This window comes from Aptenodytes patagonicus, chromosome Z (genome assembly GCF_965638725.1).
Source record: "Aptenodytes patagonicus chromosome Z, bAptPat1.pri.cur, whole genome shotgun sequence".
Lineage (NCBI taxonomy): Eukaryota > Metazoa > Chordata > Aves > Sphenisciformes > Spheniscidae > Aptenodytes > Aptenodytes patagonicus.
In genome coordinates, this window is record NC_134982.1 from 32828534 (window position 1) to 32849102 (window position 20569).

At 39.9% G+C, this 20569-nt stretch overlaps 1 protein-coding gene across 1 annotated transcript in view; it reads right to left on the reverse strand.

Moving 5' to 3' along the window:
- The window catches only part of GLDC (glycine decarboxylase), a 51864-nt gene extending 36059 nt beyond the window's left edge, over positions 1 to 15805 (reverse strand). The window contains exons 1-3 of the mRNA XM_076361731.1: positions 15590 to 15805; positions 15397 to 15475; positions 6155 to 6290 (exon numbers count right to left, since the gene is read on the reverse strand). Of these exons, the coding sequence (XP_076217846.1) occupies positions 6155 to 6290; positions 15397 to 15475; positions 15590 to 15805 (431 nt within the window). The remainder of the gene's footprint in view (positions 1 to 6154; positions 6291 to 15396; positions 15476 to 15589) is intronic.
- Between the last annotated feature and the right edge of the window lie 4764 nt (positions 15806 to 20569).

A 20569-nucleotide genomic window follows, 5' to 3' on the forward strand; every position in this document is an offset into this window, starting at 1 on the left:
TACTCAGTGCAAGAGAAGAAAAATAAAATCAAGAATCATTGGTTAGTACTTGCCAGAATAATCAGTTAACAGAAGTTAGATTTTAATTAAATTTGAGTATACTGGCTTTGTTCATGACAACAAAAACATTATTTCATTAAACCATTACTAATTAGGGACTGATGCAAAATGAGAAAGGTAGGAGAAAAAAGAAAACTCAGTAGTAGAGAAGAAATACTTCACATTAAACTCGACTGCAAATTTTGCTAAAGGACAATAAAGTTGTAGCTGTTCATGTGGTGCAAAATTCTCTATTTTGTTTTCAAAGACAAAGCATCTTTCTTAAGATGTGAGTAATGTTCACAGCTCCTTACTTGATGAGAACCCCCTTTCCTAAGATTTATCTTATACAACTAGAGATAGACTTTGCAATGAATGCTTCAAAGCAGACCACTCAAATTAGCTACCCAGAAACCTATTAAAAAAAGCCTCAAGAATTTCCACTCATAGTTCATGCTCAAATGATTTTTTAAATGAAGTTTTTATATTGTGTAAAATAAATAAATAAACCTATTCTAAAATGCTACTAAGTAGCTGCTAATTTGATGGTTCCCTTGAATAACGTCAATCCTACCCTCACATAGCTGGGATAGTACACTGTACGACAAAACAGAATTAATGAAGCTTTGTGATTTTGATGTTATGCTTTTGAATGGTAAAAACAGTTGAAGTGAAACCAGCCAATTTCAGAAAGGATGAAAAAAAATTCAACCATGAAATCTTGAATTCCAGTATTACCACAAATTAAAGTGCATGAAGTTTAACAGTTGTACAGGTAAAGACACCTTTTGTAACATAACAACATTTATTTAAACTCTTTTTTTTTTTTTTTTTTGAAGGTTGTTTGGCACTGTCTAAGCATCTAAATCTTTTAATACAATAATTCTACTTTTCCACAATTTGTTCAAATAAAATAGCTGGCTTTAGTCTGCACTCTGACTTCTGCCTGAATCTATATTACATGTTCAGTGACTTTTTAAAGTCATTTAAAAGCACCCTTTAAAAGTAAAAGTAATTTCTAAAGTAAACTTTTACATAAATCAAATCTCTAAAAAGCACACTAAACCGTCTCTCATTCAAAAACCCCCTCTCTTCTGCTTAGGTTTGTTCAAGTGGCTATTCTGCACATAACTCAAGTCCAGTACCAACGACATTAAAATGAAAAGGAAGAATTACCATCATGGCAAGGAACACAACTACAGACTGCCTCTTGTTCAATCAAACTGGAGGAAAATATGATCTCCAGTCAGCATCTGTTCTGACCAAAAGTACTTCTGCAGACAAATGCTCCGAAGCTAATTAAGGCAGACAGGTCATGACACAAAAGAAACCTTACAGGAGAAGTTTGTGGTATCTTTCTTGAGCCAGTGTCTGACCTTCAGGAGTTCAGTAGTAAGTGGCTTCAGTTTTTGTAGCTTTTATAGCTCTTTGCTTTAGTTTAGTGTTTTCCTCTTTGCCTCATCCTACTCTCAAAAATACTTGTATGAATACCAACTTTAAGATACTGATGAAGGTTTTAAAAGAAAACCTGGCATCAAAGCAAGAAGTATCTAGGAAGCATGCTTTCAGCCAAAAGCTAGGCCGCTCATCAAAAGACCTGGCTTATAAAAGAGCAGAAGCTTTCATACTTGGGAGTTGGGTTTGTTCTAAGTTAAGCAACAAAACAGACTATACAAGATTATGGCTTTTTATACTAAAGTTAGCTCTTGCTTCCATGCAAAGATTCAGAAAACTCCATTATCAAGCAACATTCAATGAACTAGTTCTTGATTAGTATTTGTAGGTGTACAGTCAATAAGGTCTAAGACTAAGCCTAATTTATTTCTTAATACATAGTAAGTTCTAGCAAAGCAGTTCACCATATATCTTCCTTAGTGGTTTCTTCTGTACTTCAACTGAATCTCTGGAAAGTTAATGTATTCATAATCAACACAATACTTTTATCTTGTTATAAATTATGTTCTTGCAGTTTTAGACATCTGCAAGATGTCTCATGCAATGGCAGAACTAGAATTGATTTGGATTTCCAGTTATACAGAGTATTCTTTTTGAGATCTGACAATTAATAAAGTGAAACAAACTTAAAGTAAGAACAGACCACTAGTAGAATTTAAAACTAACATACATGAGCCAGAGAAAAAAGATAATTCATACATCTGACATCACTGGAAAACTGACACTCAAGTTCAGTCATGCATACATGAACTTTTTAAATTATCTGACTTTCACGGACTGGACATCACTGTTAAGGTCAAAACTGAAACAAAACAAAACAAAACAAAACAAAACAGCTGTATTTAATTTAAATATGCACATATATAACTATTGCAGTGTAGAAAGATACTAGAGTAAAGCTGTACAAGTAGGAGCCATGCAACTGCAAGCAGTTCCATCCAGCCTGTAAAATTCCCAAATGCCGTACTCTATGTTCCAATTGCATCACTTGGCACTTTATGCATCTTTGAAGAGCAGTTATTAGGGTGTTCCTAAACCAGTATCTTACCCATGGGTTTGAGAAAGCCGGATAGTCTTATGATAGGGCATGGAGACGTGCCAGTTTCCACTCGAAGCATAAACACTGAATTTACTGCCAATTTGGTATGCTTTGTAGTTGCTTGTGCAGCTTTCTGTATCGGGTCTACAAGTAGAAACCAGCTGCGTGATGTTTATGTCAGATTTTTGCACGGTATGCAGTAATTTTCAGAGTGCAATGTGTAAGTGCCAAGTGCTACTAGCTAATAAGTTTAATAAGTTACACTAACAATTTAAAGATTGCAGGTGTCCTTGGTACAGGTACTTTATTCCCACATATTTAATGTCTGGGGGCAAAGGAATCAAGTGAGCTGTACGTTGGAGACCTGTGCATCATGCTCCATTGTATGGTATTAGTGTGACTTTAAAGGCCTTCTTGATTTTCAAGGCCTGATACGTATTTTTATCCATTTAAGCCTCAAAAATAAATACTACACTGTTTTGACGTATATGTTAATAAGAAGCCTGTATGTAAGCTGATTTCTGAAACCACATATTCTTCACATCTTCAGTTATTCAGTTATGTTCATGGCAGGGCCCAGAGTTAATTTGGTATGCTACTAGGGAAAGAGCTCAGCACATTGGGTATGAAAAAATTTAATTAATATGTTAACATGGGGTACAGCAGAATAGGGACTATGCATCCATACCAGCAGACAGATGACAGGTATTCATACATCTGAAGCGGTCTGTGCTTAAAATCACATAATTGGTGGTATGCCCCAAAATAAATCCTTCTGCCTGCATTTTAGAGTTGAGATGTTCTAAGGATAAAGTAAGTTACACGTTGGCCTGCTATTTATTTGTTTGGAAGAAACTGGCTAATATTTTTGCTAATATCAACTAAGTAGTGTATGGAAAATACTTCTAAGACTGCCACCCCATGTTAGCATGGAATTGTTAGTCACAGATTGCTAGGAACAAGGAACTGTTAGCAGCCAGTAACCAAGACCAAAAGGAAATCAAGTATCAAAAATAAGGGATACTTATCCTCTACCTTCTGTGACTAAGTCAAATCCCTCATGTAGGAGACTAGAATTTTAACTGCAGCATTTTGGGTCCACAACAGAAATTTCTCTGCTTGTTCTCTAACTTTCAATCAAAGTGTTCTTTGGATAAAAAGTTACCTGAAAAATATCTGCCCCAGGTGTTTTGAAATAGCTTCTTTCACGAATACAAAAGTAGTTAAAATGGGATTCAGACTTAAAAGAAAAGGACGCTTATGCTTTCCTAAAGCTACCGGTACAAGAAATTCCTGAATGCTGACTTCCCAGGCACTTACTAGTGCATAGTTTTGTTCAGACAGTTTTATCTCACAGTAATTAAGCTAGTCATCTTTTATTGTGAACAGAGGTATTATAGATCATTGTCCAAATGCTTCAAAAAGTTTTGAAACTCCAACAATGTTGAGTATTTTCTTAACAGAATCTGAGATTTGGGAAGACTTTTGTGGTAATCTTCTAAAGAAAGCAGCGTGGGTCAGTAGTCTCATTTTCAGCCGAAAATACATTTTGTTCTAAACAGTTTCCTCCTGAAATCTACCCCTTTGCTTCCTACCTCCTCCTAGCAAGTCCAAGTGTCCTAAATACTGTGAAGTCCTTCACTTTCATGTTCACAGACTTCTACGAACAGTCTTTTATAAACTTACACTGTATTCCAATGCAAGCCTTCCTCTAACGAATGCCAAGCAATGAGAAACTACGAGTCATGTGAGAGAGGCAGAACCGATCAGAAACAGTAAGCCTGTGCTTGCAACATTTCCCTTGGAGCTGCAATGTGAAGTGTGCTAGCACAGAGTGTTACACACTCAGTAGATGTAAGGAGAGGTTTGATTTCTTAAACAGCTTCCATAAAGTCTGTATAGTTGCTTTTGCACACACGGACACACACATTCACCCTCTCCCCAGCAAACATTTTAGCCTTCACTTTAGCTATCTAAGAGTTTAGCTTTTAGCCATCTAGTTTGTCTTTGCTGGACACTTCAAGAACAGATTTCTGGATAGACTCTCACTATATAATTTTTCATTCACATTCTCATTCACATTATATAATTTTTTAGGATTTAAAAATATGCAGTTCATTTTGGTCCACTTACTTTTTAACTGTTCTTATTTTTGCCTCTAGCAACTGATTATTTGTTTTGCAACACTGTACTGAAATATTTAGATTGCATATGTTGCAAAAAGTGGGTGGGGATAAGGCCAAATAAAACTTTCTATAGACGTACTGCATAGATTCCTTCAGTCCAAACAGTGCAACTTTTTCGTCAGTTCAGAAGTCTGAGATGCAAATAGAGCAGACAAGTCTAAAAACACATAGACTTGGAGGTCTACAGATACATAGACCCATTTATGGCAACCCAAAGTACAAAAAATATAGCATCTAAGTAACAGGGGCTTTTTACACTGATTAATTTGGTTGGTTGGGGTATTTTTATATATATGTAACATTTAAATACTGCTTTTGTTAAAATAAAAATTACTCAGTAATAAAGATGACAGTTATTATTTTAATACAGTACAAAAAAAAGGATGTTACTGATTAGAGATAAGGGAACTTCTAAACCAAATGAGACAATGCAGGATAAAAGTGGCATTCAGTCTGTTGGAAAGTGAGACTCCACATTAGATTTAGTTTTTCTGTTGCATCATTTCTGAGTTACAGTTCTTTAGAGAAATGTCAATGCTAAATGAGTATTTATAATTAAGCCTTAGTGCCTTTGTCAGGAAAAGTCCATCAAGAGGCAAAACCCCATTATTATTTAGATTAATGCTGTTCATAAGATATAAATCAATGCATTGAAATAGTTTCCTTTTTATATTTAAGTAAAAAAAAAAACAACCCAAACCAATAACATTCAAATTCAAGTCTGTCAGGCTATTCTTTTGCTTGTCCCAAAAAACTGAAACATCAGCTAGGGGATGAGAACATAGTACAATATTCTCAGCCTCTTCATAAATAAATGATCAAGTATTGCTGTCTACCTATTTTCAGGCACCAGTGAATTATTTGTTCAGACAAGAACATACTTTATGGATACACATTCAAACTCTTGAAGGTCTCTGGTTTCAAAAAAAATCAAGAAAGAAATACCAAGAGAAAAGCCTTTAAAATTTTCAAGGCTTCTTATGTCCTCATAAGAAAACCATAATCAGAGTATTGCATAGTATTTAACTACCTCCACCCAAAATTGCATACACCATTGGAGGCGGGAGCCTCATCCTTAAAGTTAGGCAGAAGTTAGGAAAGAATTACTTTAGTTTAGGAATTAAGTGTGTGTACTTCCTTAAAGCAAACAAATATTTGTGGTTTAGTTCATAATAAATAGGAGCTGTGAATAGAAGTCACAAAAATCAATGAAATATTTTATAGAAAAAGCATCTTCTAAAGTCAAAAGTATTCTTTTTCCTCTCTAGCTTCAGCATGAACAACACAGTTCCTACACTTACACATCAGTATCAAATATATGAAAACCTTAATCAAAAAAATAGGTTTGGGGTATATTTGTCAATGCTTATTCATAAGATGAACTTCAAACGTATATTTATACATATGCATTTAAAAAGAAAATGTGGTACATTACCATCCTGCATTCTCCAACAAATTCCGTGCAATGGGCTGAGGAACTGAGCAGTTGTAATAACCCATGCCTATATAAGACCTCCATATCTTGTTCTTGCTTGCAATATTGTATAGAGTTTCAAGGATTTCATTTTCACCTAATTGAAAAGAAATTATGTCAGAAAACTAGAGTTACATATAATGCTAACAGTTTTTAACTGAAATGCCTTGTACGCCTGTGTAAAAAAATGCAACATTAGTGATGCGAGTATAAACAGTAGCAGAATAAAGTGCAAACCAAGAACAGTAAAGATAAAATAATAAGCTGGCAAAATATTCTGGGAAAGTTTAAATTCTGCCAAAATTCTGGAAAATGCAACAACTGAACAATAACAAGGTTTCAACCAATGTGGAAACAGTAGTGAGAGAAACAGCTGCAGGCAAACGGCTTATGGAGCCCTTTTTGTGCTAATGCAATGTACATTCTGGGTCTCTTGCACATGCATTAAAATATATCTAAGAAGGCACCTTTTATTAGCTAAACCTTGCAGAATCAGCACTGGGTGAAGCCATAGCCATCAACAACTATTATTTAGTGTTTCTAACGGAGTCAGATTTGCACAAACTGGGCTCACACCAAGCACCCAGCAGTAATTTCTTAGTATTAAAGAACTTTATTTTCTTGAATTTTCCCTAAATAGCTGATAAAATGGAACAGTTCTTTTAATTCAATTTTAGCATGCTTCACCAGTTTATTTTAAAAAAAAAGAAGTGTGAATACAGTATTTCTAGCTTAAGAAATTCCATTTAAGATTAACTTTTAAATGACTCTGCCAATCTAGTTTGGAGAGATTACAACAGAATGCTTTTTAAGTGCTCAGACAGAAAGCATTTGCAGTCCCTCCCCCAACTACAGTTCAGTCTTTGGTCTTGCTTCTACATACTTCTCAGTGTCCTGGAGGCTGTGCAAAAATCATATTCAGTCAACCTGTTCCTAGTAGTCAATGAATAATGCTACCCAACATCTGCCAAAGGGAAAGATTTACAAAATATTTTAGTACCTGAGGATGCAGAAAGATGGTCAGTAGGCTGTCTAAGATTACGCAGAGATAGGCCTGCCCAACTTAACAGACTTGGGTGGAATTGGACACCAACGCTCCTAGGTGAGGGGCACAGATCTTTTTCGCTTCCCCCGCCCCCGAGTCTGACCTCGGAAACTGCTGTACTGGGGCAGTTGCACCAAGTTCTGTTCATTCTTCATTGCAACTTGAAAAACAGACTTTGGAATACAAGGCTACAAATCACCAAAGCAGAATAGCTTGGGCCCTGGATGTCTGAAAACCTGTTTTCTCTCCATAAATTACTCCAGCAAGAGAGATCGAGACAAAACAGTTAATGCTCTGGAATCTGGTGGCAAATAATTCTCTAAGTTTTGAATTAATTTCTTCTGCAGCCATAGACAAGGATATTATAACTTTAGCTCTGATTTCAAAACACATCTCTCCTCTTCCTTTTACTCAAAGTGCTACTATTGCATTCCATGTATAAAGATTAATTTTTTTAAAAAACCTTCTGGTTTTCAATTAATTTTTCCACAGTCATATTATACCTTCCACAAAGCTAATTTTTTACTGATTTTCAGTTCTCCCTTCAAAGTTCATTTCTTCCCTGCCTTTTACTGAGTGTTACTATTAGATCTAATGTATAAAGATTAATTTCTTGTTTTCAGTAAACTGCAATTTTTTCTGAAGACTCAAGAGTCATGTGTTTATTATACTTGAACTCAGCAATGTCCAGGGCAAAGTTTCTAAAGCGTAGTGAGCAGCTCCACTTCCCAGCACTCCTCCCACACAGTTTATTCCAGACAGACGCACTTGTTTGTTTATTTTAAGTGAGAGTTTTAACACTGTAGAGATCTTCCTCTACCACTTTTGAAACCAAAAGCTTGATGAAAGACAGTTTGGGTGCAGTTTGAGAGGGAGGGTTGTATTCTTGCAGAATTCAAACATCAATGATTTTTTGAAAATGGTAATGAATTTGCTGGTTTAACTCCAAACACAGTTGAAGGCAGAAATTGGCTATCATTTTACTTGCTCACTAGCCCAACATCACACACAAAAATGCATTAAGGGTGCTATTTCTGCAGTGAACACATACCACAAATACTGCACTATGTGCCAGATAGCACTTCCTTTGTTTGCCTGACTGGATGTTTCTTCTAGAGTAATCTCTCAGCAAATATAGCTAACAACTACCACATGAAGACACTGAACTTGTGCCACAGCTCTCTGAAACAAACCAGTTTCCAAACTGATTCAAGACACAAAGCAAAAAGCCTAAGCAGCTTAGGTAGCAATTAAGCTTAAGAGTAGAACCACATCCCACCTAGAAAAGCTGTGCTGATAGATCCCAACACTGAATATATTTTTAATTATTACATTTTTATGATCTACCTGTGAAGACAGTTACACTACTAGTTTTAATCAGGGTCATGAAATGCTGGAGGGCACACTCCCTCCATTCCTGCTTCACCTCACTTATCCGGCTCCTTTGGTCACTACAAAGGGAACAGCAGCAGTACAGCTCAAATACACATCTTACACTTTTGGCATGCCTCCTTGAAGAGACCTGGGATGAACACTTCTTCCCCTATGCCTTACACTGCCTTGAAGTAGTTCATCACAGCATCTCCTTAGGAAGACGGCCCATAAGGAACTGCACTCCTGAGTAATGGAAGTCAATAGCCCCTGGTTTGTCTGTACAGCCTGGCTTACCTAAGACCAAACATAAGTCCATGTAGATTTATGATGATTTAATTTTCACGAATTCAGTGTTTGCTTTACACTGAGATGGTTCTGAATTCAAGCAAAACTGACGTAGACAAGGGTGAGGGAAATTAACACATATGTTGGGGTCCAAAGACCGGAGAGCAAGGGAATGAAACCATTCTTAAAAGCATCCCCAGCACCGACAGGAGGGACTGGAGGAGATGCAGCTGGGCTCTTCACAGCAGTGTGTGGCAGGAGGGCAAGAGGCAGCGGCACAAGCTGAAACACGAGAGGCTCAGGCTGGAGATAAGGAGAAGCCTTTTCCCCACGAGGACAACCCAGCGGTGGAGCTGGGTCTCCATCCTTGGGGGTTTCATGTTCCGACTGGGTGAAGCCCTGAGCAGCCCGGTCTGAGCCCACGGCTGAGCCTGCTCTGGGCAGGGACTGGGGCTGGCGGCCTCCCCAGGTTCCCACCAGCCTGAACAGGATCCTGTGTCTCTGTCAGTAGCTGTATTTCCCACTCCGTCAAGTCTAGCTTTTAACAGTTTATTCCCCTAATATTATTTGTGAAAGAGTTCTAACACTTTATCGGTCACTCTGTAAATAACTAATGCTAGTAAAAAGGCAGAAGAATGCTAACCACAAGAGCAATCTTATGTATGCTTAAAAATTCATTTTCAAATTCAAAACGAAATTGCTAAGTTTCCAGGTTGGTCAACAAGAGTGTCATCAAACCCAGAAAATTACAGACTTTTTCTGCTGTATAAAGTATATACCTTGAGCACATGTAGTGGAAACAGTGTATTCTTGTAAATATTTATTTATTTATTTAAAGCTAAAACATATCAAGACTAGGATTTCGGCAAATTTCAATATATATGGTTGAAAAAACACAGTTTGCAAGATGTTGTGTTAGGTTACTGATTTTTTTTTTTTAAAATTCTCCCAGCAACAGGTGAAATAAAGAAGCAATATCCAAAATGGGTAAATAAAACAGAATTAAAAAAATTGACTATGGTTAAAAAATAGTTGGAAACTGGCCATCACACTCAGCTGTTTGTTTCCAGTTTTCTAAGACAACATGGTTGAAATGCCTTTATCTTGAATTCATTTTATTTGGTGTACACTATAAATTCTTTAAGGACCTTGCTCAGCAAAAAATAAAATTGCCAGCTAAGTCACTGCAGTTGATCTTTATTCCCCTCATCAACTAATTAGATAATATGATCAAAGACAGTACCCAGAATAAAGTTCATTGATCTTGCAGTACCGCTATCTTAGAACTGTGGAGAAAATTCACTGGGGCTCCCACTAGTAGTTCTGTGAGGATGACTGCTACACCCACAGGTACAAAAGGCAAAAGATATCACAGAAATAGTAAGAGGGAGTGAATTATCAGATTATAAAATGATAGTACTGTTATTTCTGCTAGTGTTTTTGTGGTTAGCACCGTAGATTTGCCTTGAACTTGTGAGATACCGGCAAAACAATATGATACGAAAAAAAAGAGAGAGAGAGAGAGAGAGATCAAGACTGAAGGAGCAGTTCGAGTTACACAATTTAAAACTTACAACACAAAAGGGAGGAGACTATTTGTCTGATACAATTTTCTTCACATTATGTCAGGTCTTAAAAAAAAAAATCTAGCTTCTGAGATCAAGGAAACAAGATCTTCAGGACAGTTGATATAAGAAAAAGGGGATGAATTTATTTCTCTTGCTTTAGCAATTAATTCAATGTCTGTTAAAAAAAAAAAAATCAGATTATATTGAAGCACAAGAGTTCCAAAGCACTGTCAGACATGTAATAATCCTTCAGGACAGCACAAGAAAAGTGCCTGTTCCAGGTGCTGAGTCCGACCAGCAAGTTACCAAGAGACGGGTGGAAAGCCAACACCATCTGTGGCCCTGCCTCCTCCTCCTTTCACTCAGGCCACCTGCACTCACCCAGCCTGCCGGGGCAGGAGAAGCGACCCGAGGATGCTGCGAGGAGCAGAAAGCACGCAGGGGCTGAGAGCCAGCAACGTTCCTGCCTGTCTCTGTCCCACCCCCAAGGCCTGCTGCCTTTGGAAAGAAGAGCAGCAGCCCGAAAGTGCCGTGAGGAGCAAAGTGCCACTGGTGTATGAAGATTCCTGCACCACTTGTGGCAACGCTCTGGAGGATGACAATTACCCCTGCTATAGGCATCCAAAGCATGCAGTATGGACTGCAGCAGCAGGGAATCTGAAATGAAAAAATCAAGTCTAAAAATCTGACTGACAGTAGGAGCTGATTATAAACTCATCCAGAATTAATTTTCAAGCGGCATTTTAAATACAAAAATTGCAGTTAAAGTAGATTTAACTGCATGAAAAGCAGTTAAATTTGAAGATACAAATATTCTTACAATACAACTCCTTCTGAGCAATATCGCTTCTAAAAATGTTTGGACTGGAGACCCAATTAGTTTCTTACACAGATTTTATAAACTGATGTTTATAAATTCTAAAATTTGAGAATGTAACTGGGAATATTTTGGAAAAAAAATCATGGTAGAGTTTGTAGACTAATTTTTTTAATTCAAATCCTGAACAAAAAAAAGCAGTAATATATAACATAGGTACAAAGCCTACCCATTAAATAAAGATGGACATACAATAGCAGCATTGCAGGGATAACTACAACTTATACAGACAGCAGGTTTGCAGGGATAAAAGAAAGAGGATTACCCTTATATAAGATGATCTGTTCTTTTACTTCAAATGGGTCAATCACTACATACGTGCTAAAGCACCTTCAATACCTAAAGAAAAGCTGATTGTGAAAGTTTACTTACTGTGACAGTGGGAAAAAAGCTCTGTAATACCAGCTGATCACAATTAAGTATCAAACAGATGTCTAGCCTTGTTGTAAATATTGACTGAACAGAAGTTACATCCAAAATAACATTTTCCCTTAACTATAAGCTGACTGTAGAAAAGCGCCCCTTCCAGAATCAGTTGAGGTACAGGACTGCAACTTACTGTTACGGGAAATCAGACATTTAGCTGTTTCACCCCTACTGGCTTTCAGTGGCATGTTCAGGTGGTTTTACAACATTATCAGTGCGGTCATGGCAGCAGGCACTTTTAAAATGGCTTTTTTTTTGGTCAGAAAAGAGACACAGATACTTCTGTCGTATTACACACCAAAAGAAGCAACTCATTTCAGAAACTTCTTAGCACAAGCTACATTCCTTCTCTCCTCCATCACTGACCATGTCTGTACAAGAAGAGATCTACCAATACAGGAACACTAAGAAATATTGAAAAGCATTTCTAGCATAGATGCACTTGTACCAGCAAAGCTTAGCATTTACCAGAATGGCTTTTTCATTCATAGATAAGCAAAACAAATGTCCAGTTAAGACTAGAGGCTTTCTCTCTCAATATATTAGGTCCTTCAGTGAAGTAATGAAGCTTGATTCTTCCACTGAAGAGTAGGGCTGTGCTAAAATGTCTAGGAAAGACAACACATGTACAAAAAGATTGTGCTTCTACTGTTAATCAGACGTTTTATTTATGAGCAGTGGAATATGTGATACCAATTAAAACAGCTCTTTAACATCAGCTGCATCCACAGGAGGATGTTTTTTTTTTTACTGCTATTGCATACACACAGCCGATTGATTTTCTGTCTTTTAGACAACTTGTTACATTACCAAGGGAAGGATCTGTAATGCAAAACAATCTTTCCTACTGCCACACCTAATCAAAATTTGAAGATATGCATATACATCAAATGTACACACCTGAGACGAGGCCTAAAGCTAGAAAAGTTAAAAAACCCCACAAATATAATTGCAGAGACCTATGATACTCACCCAGATGTACTATTTATGGTGTGTGCATGGTTTTCTTGGACTGCGTATCTAATTCTAGCTGCAAGCATTAATTTCAATGAGACTTCAGTGCAAGCTCAACTGCGTTTCCTAATACAAAGGAGTAGCTTGAGCACAGCTGATTCGTTCAGCTGCACTCTAACCTGTGGAGTCACTATGATTATGGTTTTTAATTGAAATTACACAGAAAAGTGGAAGTGTATATTTAAACCACTAGGAATTGCCGTATTAGAAATTTTATAAATGCTGAAGTTGAACAACACGTTTTGAATTGCCTTGCCCTGTTCTCTCATTGCATGTGCGAGCAAATTTGTCTTCATACAAATAAAAAGAACATGTTTAAAAAAGAATACAGTTCTCATGGCACTTTCCCAATTTCATTATTTCCCTTTAATACAAGGGATACGATAGAGAAATAATATACTGTACTCATGTAAGAAATCCCACACTGGTGATTGGAAAGACAGTGTTGTCTCTAACGGTACATTAACAAGGAAGCAAGTTTTACTCAGACTACAGTGTCCTGGATACAAGATGTTCAATGTGAAGTTGCACAACTTTAAGCTGAAGCTTCTAACTTTTCTTTTACAAGCTGTGAAGTTTTCTGCTACCAATGCAGTAGAAAACTAGTGACAAAAATCTACACATTAAATTAGAAAAGACGGTTAGTTCATCACACTGGCTGCAGAAGAAAAAGCAGCAGCGTGCAGGAAAAAGTTTTCTGTACCTCATGCAGGCATCTCTTTTGAAAACTCACTGCTGCATGCCGTGGAATGTGAGACTCTGCATCACAGTCACATTCTTTCAAAGTTTACTCTAAGGGAACAAGAGCAGCATAGCAAGTGGAGCAAAATGCCAGTGAACTAAATACACTGTTGGCTGATGATGTCCTGTTGCACAGTGAGAACTTGCATACAACAGAACATCAACTAATGCACAGCAATGTAGGAGACATCCACTTCACAACTGCTATGCAAATCAGCATGAGAACACATAAAACTGCATCAAGATTTTGACTTAGGTTGACATCACCGGCTTAGTTTTCAATAATGTACAATTATTTTAATGCCCAACTGTACTGTATCACTTTTATGTGTGTTCAGTAATGTAAAACTTCAAGAGTGTATCATACACTAAACAAAAAAAAAACCATAAAGGTTTTTAAGAAGTAGTTACTAGTGACAATCTACATTTAACTCTTCTTACAGACCTAAAAACATAATAATCTAAAAAGTTCTTTTCTCTAGGGGTAAGTGAAAATCACTCATCAGTCAGAGAATACCTTGATTAAAGTACATTAGTCATAGGAAAATATGCCAAGCAATAGTTTCAGCAGTTATACAGACAGAAGGTGGTGATGAAATTCCACTTCTCTACCCTCCCCCCCCATTTTAATAGCATGGGAAGTTACCAAAAAAATAAAATACCACTGTACTAATAATACATTTTAGAAGTAGAAACTTTCAGTCAATACAGTATCCCTCCTGGCTAGAATGTGTCTTTTCAGGCTCTAGTTTTCCCGGCTGTTCATTGTGGCACTGCCTCTCGCGCGTGATGTCATCTCGGAGTAACCAGATTGAACTGGCCAGGAACCTCACCAGAGCTGCAGGCCTGAAGTTTACACTCAAATTACAGCGCACGGATGAGCAATGAAAAAAAGCCAGGGAGAGGGATCAAATTTTCTACAAATCAGGCAAAGGATCTCGACACAAATGTAAAGTTAATAAAGGTAAAGTTAATTGACTCTACTATCTGAATGGCCACTGAGCTTTGCTAAGTTTCAGTGGAACTGCTTAGGTAGGTGCATTTTTAAGTGTTTCTTTCACTCGTGGGATTTCCAGCATGATGTTCACAGATATCGATCAAGATCGCAGTTACGCAGGTAGAAATTTTGTGCTGTGATTACTAACTTTTAAAAACGTTAATATCTAAAATCTCATCAAATCACATTAAGTTTTCTACAGCCATTTGCTGAATTATTGTAGTGCCACAATTGCTGGCTCAGATGTTTTGTATTCCTGCAGTTCACCCATCTCCCTCAATCAGATAGAGTCAAAATACCAGCCATTAATCTACAGTGTATCCATTATATGGAGACACAGGTTTTGCATGTTATTAGAATATGCAGGTTATTGCTGGGAGGCGGGGCGGACAACAAAGAAATCCTGCAGAAACAGGATAAGAGCCAACAAAAGACAGCGGCCCATTTGAAGCTACAGTCCACACTACGGGGACGATTTTTAGCCCCACTTTTCCCTCCGTATCAGACTCTTGGGACAAAGTGAAGGCACTGTAGCACTTCAGCTCAAAAATGTTTTTTCGGGCAACTCCGGTCTACCAGACACGAGAGCAAAGAAATGCAGCAGCCGAACTACTCCACCGAGTTAGTCTGTGAAGACTGAAGTGCCGGTGATGGTTCTGCTACGCTTATTTAAGTCTCATCCTGCACTTCACTTCAGCGGGGAGATCTGTTCGTTACACGTTTCAGCGGGGACACTCGGGCGGGGGGCGGCGGCACCCCAGGTCCTCCCCCGCGGGCGCTGGCGGCGGGAAGGAGCCGCGGGACGGGCAGGCAGGGCTGCGCCGGGGGGAGCAGCGGGGGGGCTCCGGGAGCACCCCGGGCCATGCGGTCACTTACAGACGTGGTCATCCATCCTCAGCGGCCTGCGGAGACGGATGCTGCCCGGGATGGTTTTATCCATCAGCTCCTCGACGCTCTGCAAAGAGGCGACCGTACGCCGTTGTTAGCTCCCCCCGGGGCCGGTGCAGCCCGCACCGGGAGGGGGCCAGCCGCCCCGCCCCGCTCCGCGCGGCACGGCGCGGGCACCTACCTGCACCCCGACGGCTCGCAGCATCTCCCGCTTCTCCCGCCCCCGCGGACCGATGTGCCGCCGGGAGAAGTCATCGTGCCGCGGCAGGAGCTGCTCGATGCACCGCGCCGCCTCGCCGCCGCCCCAGCGCCGCTGACCCCCCGCCGCCGCCGGCCGCAGGTGCCGCGGCGCCCCGCGGGCCGCCAGCCGCCCCCACCAGCGCCCGCAGCTCTGCATGACCCCGCCGCCGCCGCCGCCGCCGCCGGGCAGCCACACTTCGTGTGCGGGGGGCGGCGCGGCGCGGCCCCCCACCGCCGGCGCCAATGGGGCCCGGGGGCGGCGCCGCGCTCGCCCCGCCTCGCCGCCACCTGCCCGCCCGCCCCCCGGCCGCCCCGCGCGGCCCTGACCCCGCTCCGCCGGGCCCGGCCGCCGAGCATCCCTGCGGCGGGGCGCCCCGGGGCTGGCGGGGGAGGTCGGGGCGCGGCCGTGCCCCGGCTCGCCAGGGCAGAGCCTGGTGGTGATTTTCCTGGGAAATAGGCTTTTCCTCCACAAAAGCCTCGCTCGGATGGACAAAAGGCTTCTGTGTTCTGCAGCAGAGCGTGGACTCGCTTCCGAGTTCGCAGCTTTTGGAGGAGTAATGCATGCGGCTTTCTGTAGCCGTTACCGGGGGAGGGGGTGTGCGCCGGCTCTATTACTGCTTTAACTTCCGGCGATGCTAGCCTCGGGGAGCGGAGAGGTTAACTGCACCCTACTTTTTCCGCTGTTTCAGCCCTGCACCTCTGAGGATAATATCGGCGTAGTTACAAACTTGTATCTTTGTTTACACTAACGGAACAAAGTGTAGCAACGTTGAGGACATGTATTTCCATCAACATTTAGATAGAGTAACCATGAAAGACAAAAATATATTCCCATCGATTTCATCTTAATTGTATCACAGATTTACTGCCTGCTTCTGAATTTAATGAGAAAATTAATCACTACTTCTGAACCGAAAAATAAATTTACTTGGCACCAAAGATCACTGACTCATGCAAGCTCTCTACTTCTGTAGTAAACATGGAATTACTCCTCTGATATAATCTGAGTTATCTCAACTACTCCGTTATGCTGGATTAGGCTCCCATAATTTATAACAGTGTGTATTTGGAGTAATGACTTAAGTCCCTGCTTTCAGAATAAGAAAGCCCCAAATTACACACTAAACTGAGATGAAGCTCACTTCAAACTGCAAAGGTGTTTGTTGCAAGGGTTTGTGATATAAATCCAATACTTTAACAGATTGCTATTCAAAGGTAATTATATTTTGCTTTTCTCCTCTATAATTTGCTTCTTTACAAATACGATAGTAACATGAAGGAAATTGAAACTTTGTGTCCTGGCTTCAGCTGGGATAGAGTTAATTTTCCTCCTAGTACCTGGTATAGTGCTATGTTTTGGATTTAGCATGAGAATAGTGTTAATATCACACTGACATTTTAGTTGTTGCTAAGCAGTGTTTATACTAAGTCAAGGACTTTTCAGCTTCCCATACTCTGCCAGCAAGGAGGTGCACAAGAAGCTGGGAGGCAGTATAGCCGGGACAGCTGACCCAAACTGGCCAAAGGGATATTCCGTACCTTATGATGTCATGTTGTTGTGGTTTAACCTCAGTTGGCAACTGAGCCGCTCACTCACTCCCGCCCCCCCTGCCCCCGGTGGCATGGGGGAGAGAATTGGAAGAGTAGAAGTGAGAAAACTCGTGGGTTGAGATAAGAACAGTTTAATAATTGAAATAAAATAAAATAAAATAATATAATAGTAATAATAATACACAAAGCAAGTGATGCACAGTGCAATTGCTCACCACCCGCCGACCGATGCCCAGCCAGTCCCTGAGCAGCGGCCCCCCCTGGCCAGCTTTCCCCAGTTTATGTACTGAGCATGACGTCACATGGTATGGAATGTCCCTTTGGCCAGTTTGGGTCAGCTGTCCTGGCTGTGCCCCCTCCCAGCTCCTTGTGCACCTCCAGCCTTCTCAGTCGGTAGAGCATGGGAAGCTGGAAAGTCCTTGACTAGTGTAAGCACTGCTTAGCAACAACTAAAACGTCAGGGTGTTATCAACATTGTTCTCACCCTAAATCCAAAACACAGCACTGTACCAGCTACTAGGAAGGAAATTAACTCTATCCCTGCCGAAACCAGAACACATGTTCAGTATATAAACTGGGGGGAGTTGGCGGGGGGGCAGCAATCACTGCTCGGGGACTGGCTGGGCGTCGGTTGGTGGGTGGTGAGCTGTTGCATCGCTTGTTTTCCTGGGTTTTGTTCTCTCTCTTTTTGTTGTTTTCCTTTTCATTAAAATTTATTGTTGTTGTTGTTATATCTTCCCCCCCCCCCCAATCATTAAACTGTCTTTATCTCAACCCATGGGTTTTCTTACTTTTACTCTTCTGATTCTCTCCCCCATCCCACCGGGGAGGGGAGGGTGGGCGAGTGGCTGTGTGGTGCTTGGTTGCTGGCTGGGGTTAAACCACGACACTTTGCTATGACTTTTAACTTGAGATAATGTAACAAGAGTGAATAGAGATATTTAAAGTACTTCCAAAGCTTTTCAAAACAATTTGCAGATTTTGTCCAAATATTCTTGCAGAATTTGTCCAAACAGTAAGTGTTCCTTAAAAGTGTATCCCTTTTCTCTGGCAGGTAATATCAGGATGATATTTCACACAAAATAAGCCATTACAGTCAGCTCACCTAAAATGGTAATTTTGATAGAATTGTTTCTACATGTTCAACATGGGGCCAGAGTTTTTTTGTTGCCTGTAGTGCTATAGGAAGTGAGGTCTGGAGGGAAGACACAAGCATCCCAAACGTCTCAAACCATGTATTTTCTATGCACATTTCTAGCTCTTCCAGAGCTAATCCCAGTTTTAATTCAATTTGAAAACTATGCTTGGGAGGAGGAAGGCTGGAGAGATGTGCCAGTGAACAAGGCAGGAGTGTCAAGGTATGCCCATTTCATCTGGAAAGCACCACATCTGGGGTGGTTTGTTAAGCCACTCTGTGGCTAAAGTTTTCTCCTTCAGAAACTCATCACAGACTTCATCTTAGCATGGGCTATGTGCAACCACTGTGGCAGGGATACAAGCCTGGCTTATGTGCTTGATCAGTTAGCCAACTCTCTGGCTGCCTCCCGAAAACTAACTTATGGCCTCAACAAGCAAAATAGGAATCTTGAACAAGAGAGGTAATAGAAAATGAAGCTTTGATGTCAAATGTGAATAACACTTTGATGTCAAATCAACAAAACCTAGCTAATCTTGTAGCTTCAGATAAATCTATCACCTCAACGTATGTAGTCAACAAAATCAGCTGTTTTCTGCATGTACAGCAGCAGAAGGAAGGAAGTTTCCTGGAAGAGAGGACAGGATTGCAAACCAGTGTCTTGCTATTAAGCTATTTGCGCAAAGCTCAGAGGTGCCTATGTCTTGGCCTAACGAGCTGACATCACGCGAGTTGTTATGTAGCTGCTAGGGATGTCAGTTTTGTTAGAGAAAGCACAAAACTCTTAAGAGGAATGCCCTATGTCATTTAAATTAAAGCAACACAGTATATGTACTCTTCTTAACACTGATATTTTTTAGCTTTATTTGAATGCCACAATAAGAAGGACAAAAATCCTGCAATCTGCCTTGACTCCAGTCATGATATAGTTAAAAACTCTATTGCAGTTCTAATACTACAAGGTTTATGGGTGGTGTTGGAACTAGCATTCTTTGCTCCTTTTAAGTCATGAACTATCACAGTAAGAAAATTGTGCTGTATTCTTTTAAGATTCACTTCAGTTCTCTCCTATCACACAAAGCTGAAAATCTATTCCGGCTGATATGCTTCTGCACCACTACATCACAGAACATAAAGACTGGGTCAGACTACAGTGTTATCTGCAACAATGCCCTGTTTCTGACACTGGCCAATTATGGCTGTCTAAGGAGGAATACCAGACTGGGACAAAAAGATGTACTGATACCACTCTGCAGTATTTCTACAGTCAGTTAGTATCTTGGGATTTCTGCATTTAGGAGTTCTCAATGCGGTTTTTTCCCAAATTTGTTCAGCTGCCAACTGAACCCATGTAAACTGTTAGTGGAATAAATATAACACCTTACTATTCAAGAGCAGTCACTTTATAATCCTTTCTTTCTCAATCTACTATTCCTTAAAGTCATAGAAAGCACTCATAATGTTAAGGGCATTGCAACAAGTAAAACAAAACAAATCATGCGGGTATCAATACAGACTGACTCCAACATATGCTGACTTCTGTCCTGGTGCAAGATTTTTTCTGTAGAAGTTCCTCAACAGAAACTTAGCAGTTTAAATTATCACCTCTGCTGCCTTTTCTAAGAAAATTACTAGCCATCGACAGTGTTTTCAAAAGTCTCTAGCAGATCAGGTGAGGAACACCTACCAAATGGTCTTTTAATGGCCAGGCTTATTTTAAGTGTCAATCCAGATAGAGGAAACCCTCATTAACACTTTACCTTTCTAATAATGAAATAATCTTAAAATGCAAGGGCACAAGATGTGCAGGGTGTCTCTTTCAGTTTAGCTGTATCTAGTATTTAATTAAATACTGAAGATCATCTGAATTTCTACCAATAATAGTTTGGAGGGGTTTTTTTAATATATATATCTCTCATTTCCCACCACCAATCCTTAAATTTGTAAATGAAAACAGATTGCAAACATATTTTTATGCATATTTTATACATATGTTTGTTATCAAATAAAATATTTTAGTCCTTAGAGAATAAAAGGTAAAATATGCAGTTGTTCCTGCTTTTGGGTTTGTACTGTAAACATTGCTACCTTTTCATCTGAGACTTCTTTATCACAGTTTTTTCTCTTCAAGAAATGTTTAATCTGTAACATGGTTCTTCGCTTAAAATAAGATTTGAAAAGCACTATGGCTGTCAATACATAAAGAACAATACAGATGTTTGCCTAATATATCAA